At 40.7% G+C, this 7590-nt stretch overlaps 1 protein-coding gene across 1 annotated transcript; it reads right to left on the bottom strand.

Annotated features, from left to right (window-relative positions):
- Window positions 1-496: 496 nt before the first annotated feature.
- Window positions 497-6402, bottom strand: RNF168 (ring finger protein 168, E3 ubiquitin protein ligase). The gene is made up of 6 exons (XM_010132506.1): window positions 6102-6402; window positions 5151-5227; window positions 3396-3575; window positions 2595-2719; window positions 2211-2298; window positions 497-1564 (listed from the first exon to the last, which is right to left on the bottom strand). Exons 1-6 carry the CDS (start codon window positions 6400-6402, stop codon window positions 497-499), a joined length of 1839 nt encoding a protein of 612 aa, XP_010130808.1.
- Window positions 6403-7590: the final 1188 nt, after the last annotated feature.

Here is a 7590-nt window from a genome sequence, read left to right on the forward strand (position 1 = left end):
TCTGCAAGACTGGCTGGTTACACTCTTGATTACTGTCATGCGAACAATGCAACTCAACAAATAGCCTCAAGTCCAGTAATGTGCTTCAATTTAACAGAACGATGTGCTGAATGAAGCAGACAACTGGAAACAGACTCTTTTTTTTACTTGTTTCTTCTATGGAATGTGCATCCTTTATGTAAAAGGCTCCAAATTATCATTTTAAGATAAGACCTCCAGGTATTTTGGTTTCAAATGCCAACAATATTCACACTCAAAATTATCTGAATACAAGTGCTAGAAAATGAGCTGTAATCAAGATCAATTCTTTTTTTTTGAAGTCTGGGGGTGTACATTATTAAAACTTCTCAGAATACACAAACATTTTGTAGCTCAAAGTGATCCCCCTCAAAACCAACAACTTTAAAACTGTTTACAGGAAGCTTTGCCTCCCACAGGAGAAAGCATTACCACAGTTGCAATTCTCATTCCACCATGTGTCTGTGGTTCTGTTCCTCTACTCGGCAACAGAGCTTTTAAACATCTGAAGGATCGTCTTTTGCTTATTCTTAGGTAGTGAACAAATATCATTTGCATCACTGGTATTAACCACACAATTCAAAACTTTTCCTCCCTTGACGCTGGGCAATTTCATTCGGACTCTGGTAGGGGACTGCCAGTTTTCATTGCAAGAACCTTTCCGAGCCTTGCGGCGATTTGTTTCAGCCTGGTTTTTCTGTACCTTTGAGTCTTTTGCCATCTTAAAACTTCCCTTTCTATCAGCAGCGTCTTTCACAGACTGAGATGGTTTGGTGCGAAGAAGGTACTCATCTGGAGAGCCCTTTTGTCGATTAAGTGTTCTTTCCTCCTTGTCGATTTGTTTTTGCAGCTGCAGAGCCAGAAGCCTGTCCTGCTCCTCTTGCATACGCCTTTCATAAAACTCCTGCTCAAAGGCTTTCTGCATCTGCAAGTTAAAATCATTTATCTGCTCCCCTTGGTCCTCTAAACTTCCTGGAAAAGTTCTTCTCCTCTTATCAAGGACACAAAAGTCAACCACTGCTTCAGCTGGTGACTCCTCTGACTTTCTTTTTGGAGTCTCCTTAGTGATCTGCAGTCTCTCTGGTTTCTCTCCATCTGAGAGACCAGTCACCTTCGTGAGATCACATATTACACATTTGCTGGCAGACATCACAGAATTTGTTGCTGGCGGAATACAGGTACAAGTTTCAGCAGAGTTTTCAAGGTTTATGCTTTCTGCAAGTGTTAAACTGCCACTGTCTGACTCAATTCCATCATCCTTTCCTTTGGATCTATGAAGAACTGCTCTAGATCCTTCCCCATTTGTGATTCCATGCAGTGCACCTGGAACTTCACCTCCTAGACAATTTGGTCCTGCTGTTTCCTCCTTTTTGACAGTGGCTATTTCCCCTGAAGTTGAGGCACTGAAATAGTTCATGCATGATTGCAAAAACAAATCCTTAGCACCAAAATCTTTAATCACACCTGTCTGCTGTGGAGACAGCGTTGGCATTTCCTCTTGCTCATCTTGCCATGCAGAACTGCTGCCTTCATTGCTATTTGTCTCCTGCAGAAAAACGAAAGACCACTAATAACGTAAATCTATCAAAAGCCACTGGGTATGAATAAAATGCAAATCTCACTTCTCGTAGATGCAGTGTTCCTAACAACTCTGCGATATTAACTTCAATTCTTCTAATTGTTTAGAAATAATGAAAACATTTTCAACAACCTACAGAAGCCTAGCTAAAGGACCGAAAACACAGCTGCAGCATTCTCCTCTTACCAATTTGAATCGATCAATTGTTCCAGCCTGCTCATCATCTTTTGAAGCCTAACAGGAAGATAAGACAGACAGACAGACGGAATGATGAAAACCACTCTGCAATCTACTCCAGTGAGCTCCAGAACCATCATTTTGGTTCTATACACATCCCAGAGCTTGCTGAAGACATTCAGGTAGAGGTAGTTGTTAAAGCTCTACAAAGTAACTACGGAAGTAAACTGTACGTGTTCATCTGTGGACTGTCAAGCATAGTTTCTTCCCCTGCCACTCTGATGAATCATGAATATTGAAGGTAGTTCAAAAAGGACAAGATAAGCTGCCCAGTCCTGATGTGCATGGAGAACACAGGATAGGAAATCCTACAGGCAAGGAGAAAACAACCCCTCATTACTAACACTGACATTTATAACAAAATTATTCTAATTACCATAGAGCCAGAGTCACTTCTGCCTCTTTCTATTGTTCTAGAGAATGATGCTGATCCCAACATGTGATGAAGCTTTGGAGACAGATACCTTAAAGGGGAAAAAAAAAAAGCATACGTTTTACAACTTTTTTTCCTTGAATTGTCAGTCCTTTGCATTAATCAAGATCTTCAGGTTCATTCTGACAAACAAAAATAACAAGAGCAGGGCAAATGGTTCCCTCCTCCTCCATATCCTACAAGGAGATGTTTTAACATTCAACAACTTCTATCTGCAGATTATACAGGGAAGTTGGACAACAGGATTCCAAGGAAACAAATGGAGCAGAGGGACACTAAATCAAGAAAAAGATCAATAGTTAAAGAAGAAAAACTTGAATTACTTACTTCTGAATGTCTCCAGAGTTGCTTGATTTGTTCTTCATCTGGCACAAATTAGCTGGGGATGTTTCAGATAAGGGACTGCCTGCTGCGGAAGGACTGCTGAGCATGTGTCCTTTGCAATCATCATTCTTTGATGACAAATAAAAACAACATTATATAAAACAAAACAAAACACAAACTGGAGAAAATCCAGAGGACTATTTGTTTCTGCTGCAGAATTATTTATGTCCAAAGAATTTTGGAACTGTAAGTATGGACAGTTATGGACTAAGGAATGTTACATGTTCTGTACTCTTTCCTGTGTCTGGCATTAAGAGACAAGAGGTTTTTCTCAACCAAGTACACAGGTTTCATCATTAGGAACATTACCAGGTAACAAAAAGAGAAGCAATCAAACCCCCAAAACAAAAAATCCCAAACCGTAACGTGAACTTTAATCACACGTTCCTTTTTTTTTTTCAGTAGAGGTTACAGATGTCTTCCAAAGAAGAATTTTTAAAATCATGGGAAAAGGGAACCATTCAGAAGAAAACCAATGTTTTAAAATGTTTCACAATGGAAACACACAGCACACTTTTTCAAGCGCATATTATACAGGTTGAAATGTTTGGGGTATTTCACCTTCTGATGGTTCATCAAAAATTAATGGTCAATCAAGGAGCTGAAGTACTGGAGGCTGAAAACAGCTTCCAACTACAAATAAAATAAATCTAGATTATTCAAAATTTTAAGTTTTGCTCTGAAAAGCCTAAGCTGCTTTTGCTATACCAATGTTTTCTGCTGTCCCCCTTGATCCTAACTCACCAGACTGTTGCTCAGCTGCCAGGCCAGCTCCTCATCTTGCTTCAGCTGTTTCTCCATCTCCCTCCGTCTCTCTTCTGCTAATCTGTGCTGTTCCTCCTCCTCCTCTGCTAGAAGCCGTTGAATATATTCCTCACTTGCCTTGTTCTCCTCCTGTTCGTGTACTCGCCTTTCTGCTTCCACCTAAAAAAAGATTTTTTTTTTTTTTAAATGCATCTGGCTACTACTGTAGGAACACATTGATGCCAGAACCTTTCAGCTGACACCCCTTGAATGTGAACAATCTGCTACTCACAAAGGCACTCTGCATGCTTCAAAGCCATTTTTAATTACGCACATCTCCAAAGATGTAAAAATCAAACTGATACAGTGTGTAGAGGCTTCAGTTTGGTAACAGCGACCTACCCTTTGGTTTCTGTAAGACTATACCATTAACGTTGCTTACCTGCAAAGTTAAATTACCACAGCGTTTGCTCAACCTGCTTATATAATTGAAATTCCAATATCAGTGTAAGATGCCTAAAAGACTGCACATCTCCCTTCTAGAAGCTTCCTTCTGCTCTCTGGAAACACAGAAAAACCAAAGCAGCAGACCAAGAACTGTAAATTTGCCTTCCATATGGCAGACATCCACTCTTGATAAATCAGTCATCAGGACATCCACAAAGACAGCACAGTTCTTCAAGAGGGAATAAAGCTTTCTTAACTGGGTAATGGAATTTGGAAATCTGCTTCAGAGAAGCGCATTAAGCTGTAGTACTACACAAGCTGTGTTAAGTGAGTTTGTTTCAAATCATGTAGTCATGCCTTACGATTGGCACCAGACACCATTACTTATTTCACTTCTTTTGGATGCCATCCCCATTAACTGTCGATACTACTGCTGCCAATCAATCTTATCCTCCAACTGCCATGAAAGAGAATCCCATAGTTCTCTGCTTCACGTACTCTCCTTGCTCTTATAACAGCCAGCAACAAGGCTGTCAGGGAAAGAAGCATTCAAATACTAATTCCAACCATAATTCTTACTGTTACTGTGTCTGAGTTGGAGGAAGAAGGATCCTTAAACAGGCAAAAACTATGAGTCCTTAAAAATCTTTCCTGATTTTTCAAATAAATACAAATAACACGGGGAGTGAGCAAATAAGAAAGAAAATGCTGTACATTCATTACTGAAGCTCATCCAATTGTGGTCTGTTACCCAATGTACATCAAGAAGACCAAAGCCCAAACAGTTGCAAGTTTTGCATTTGTTAGTTTGAAATACTTTATGCACATTTGAGGTCCTGTAAAAGCTATTTGAGTACATGTGGACAAGGGTGCAGATTGTGAAGGGTGACTCTAACCCTGGAAGAATTATTCTGCAGAGTTTTGGGAAATATGAGTTATTGACTAAGAGAGACCGGCCTGGGTGTTCTGCTGTGTTGGTACCTCTGTGTTTCCTAGCCTGCAAAGCACACTGACTTACAGGGGCAAGACAACAGCTTGTTCCTGGACCAGCTGAGAGGCTGAGGTAGGGGTTATAGATCAACTCGCACAAGAAAACTTGAGAAATGTTACCTCAGGTCAAGCACAAGGAAGTCTCTTCACTTCCATAAAGGATATAAATTTAATTCATGCTTTGGGAACGACCAGTGTGTTTGTGCAGCTGCAATGTATTTTAAAGTTTCTTTTTAATTAAACACATTACAGCTGTTTGTAGGAACAATTAAAATAATTGGATACAAAGCATTTACGCTTCTATGGTTTTAGACTCACCTTGCTAATCTCTGCTTCATATTCCTGTCTCAGTTCCCCAGGCTTGCTCAGCTGATGTTGTGGATGGGGGACACAAACTAATGGAGAGGAAAGAAAGAAAGAAAAACAGTGAGGAACAAAGCAAGATCACAGCAGTCAACCACAAAAGATTTTAACAAAAGATCACCTCCATACCCTGTTACAGGAATGATCTGACTTAAATCAAGTGTTGTGGAAAACAAGTTTTGTGTTACAAAGGAACAAAGTTAAAAAACACTGTTACACAGAGGCAGGAACAGTCAGTGTTTTCCAAGCACTGTATATGCAGCAAATTAGCGTGCTGACTATAACTTACATCTTTTGCTTTTTGCGATTAAAAAGACTTCATAATACTGTGAGTAGAACAATGTGTCATGGAGCCAACCTATAATTAACTGCCCCCAAATGAGCTTACAGCATAACAGAAACCAAAATCCTTCTTCACAGTTAATCAGATTTCACTTCCTTTTCTCTGACACTACAATTTTAAGCTCATTCAGAGATTTCTGTGTAGACTGAAGCCCTGGAATTTCTAACCAAACTAATTAACAGCATCTAAGAGGTAAAAAAAAAGTAACCACTTCATTTACTTGATAGTGATAAACAAACACACATACAAATACTCCACAGTAATCAATTACTGTCTTTGCAAAGCCAGGAAGCAGTACACTAATGCTTCGTGCAAAACACATGAACAAGTATCCACCGAAACGATCAGACAATATAACTTACCGTCTCTGCTACAAACGAAAAAGGCACAGATGGCTACTTCTTCACCTCGCAAGCTCCTTCCACAGGAGAGATCTGACACTGCATTTTCCAGCAGAAACCCAGCAATCTACACAGTTTCTTATTTCACAACATCCAAAGTCCACCAACAGTAATTACTTTGGTAAAGCGGAGACATCCCAGGACAAGTGACATTTTACTTACTTTCCTCTTCCAAATCCTGTCCGTTGATCCTACGCTCACACTCCTTTGGGTAATTCTTCTGAATCTTTTCCCAGAGTTCCCAGTTGATAAGAGTATTTCTGCGGGCATTATATCGTGCCCAAGAAGAGACTCGACGCCGACAGAAAGGGCAACAAAGACTGGCCTTTTCAACTGTCAGCTGGAAACAAGAATTACAGAGGGTATGGTTGCATGGCAGCGTCACAGGCTCCACAAAAATCTCCATGCAAATTTGGCAGAGGCAGTCAGACAAGGAAAGCAGAGCCGCCGACTTCTTTGACATAGTGACTTGACGTAGAAGAACACGACTCATACATCAGTACCTGAAAGCAGAAAGAAACATGTATTTTACTTCCTGTAATTAATGTAAGAGAAAATGGAAAAAGCTCAGTTTTACACAGCTACTTTTATGAAAACGTTAGTGGATTTAAAAAGTCAGCTTAAGTGGTTACTTTTGCTCACAATCCGATTCTCCGCTTTCAGAGGAAGACACAGGTCTTTCCAGAAGTCACACAGAAACTAGCAGGTTTCTCTACCGTACTTTCCTGTGAGTTGTAAGAGATGCTTTGGTGACAGCAAGGAGGTGGTAAGCAGAGGGGGGGAAAGAAGATAGGCATTCTTCCAGCGCTTATTCTCTATTAGTGATAAGCTATCCTCATGTTTGGTGGATACACAATCACAGCTACCTTAACCTTCCATGCAGTCAATTTTCCAGTATACGTGTGTCCTTCAAGAGCTGTTTCTGGTACAGGCTTTGTTCCAGCATGTTCTGAAGGTGAAATACAGGATCCCTATGCATCAGAGGAGAGGAGGTTCTTCCTCATTCAGGCATCTGCCTAAGGTAGGACTAAAAAGTCAAAATACCTTTAATTAATATAAGGAAAGAACTAACCACTGCATTCAAGACTTCTGTATCTTCCTGTACAACTTCAGCTGGTGGGGATCATCCAAGACTTTCTGTCACCAGTACCCCTCACGGGATTTTTTTCCCTTGGCACAGAAATGCTGTGAAACATAAAACAGAGACTCATACAGCAAAAAGGGTAAAAATACTGTTTTTAAGTTACAGGAACTTAAGATCTTAAGTTTTTACAAGCCTCTTAAAAGCAGGCAGCTTCACAGAGACAGGAGCTGCAAACTGCAGAAAGACTGCAATTTCAGTCACGCAGGAACTCGACGTGGAGACAAACATACCCCAAGCTCGATTTTATTGTTTCTGCTCTTCCTTTATTGATAAAACGAATCTTTTTTCTAAAAAGAACGCTTGGTAACACGGAAACACCCGGTTTTTACAGGCGATTTGTGAAATCGACTTAAGAAGCTCATGTGTAGCTGTTCCGGGCCAATTCCAGTTTATACACAGACACAAAAAACAGCGCTTAGCAAGCCCCTGCGAGGTGGGTGGCCCGCGAAGGGGAGGGAGGGGAGGGGAGGGAGCGGGGCAACCTCGCTGACTACTGCCGGGCCCGGC

The sequence above is a fragment of the Buceros rhinoceros genome, unplaced genomic scaffold (assembly GCF_000710305.1).
Source record: "Buceros rhinoceros silvestris isolate BGI_N320 unplaced genomic scaffold, ASM71030v1 scaffold18673, whole genome shotgun sequence".
NCBI classification, from domain to species: Eukaryota; Metazoa; Chordata; class Aves; order Bucerotiformes; family Bucerotidae; genus Buceros; species Buceros rhinoceros.

Coding starts and splice junctions, on each gene's coding strand:
- RNF168 (XM_010132506.1), bottom strand. CDS start 6,402: ATGTCAAAGAAGTCGGCGGCTCTGCTTTCCTTGTCTGACTGCCTCTGC. Junction 3,576..5,150: donor ATGAAGCAGAGATTAGCAAG/GTGAGTCTAAAA, acceptor ATCTTTTTTTAG/GTGGAAGCAGAAAGGCGAGT. Junction 2,299..2,594: donor AACTCTGGAGACATTCAGAA/GTAAGTAATTCA, acceptor TTCCCCTTTAAG/GTATCTGTCTCCAAAGCTTC.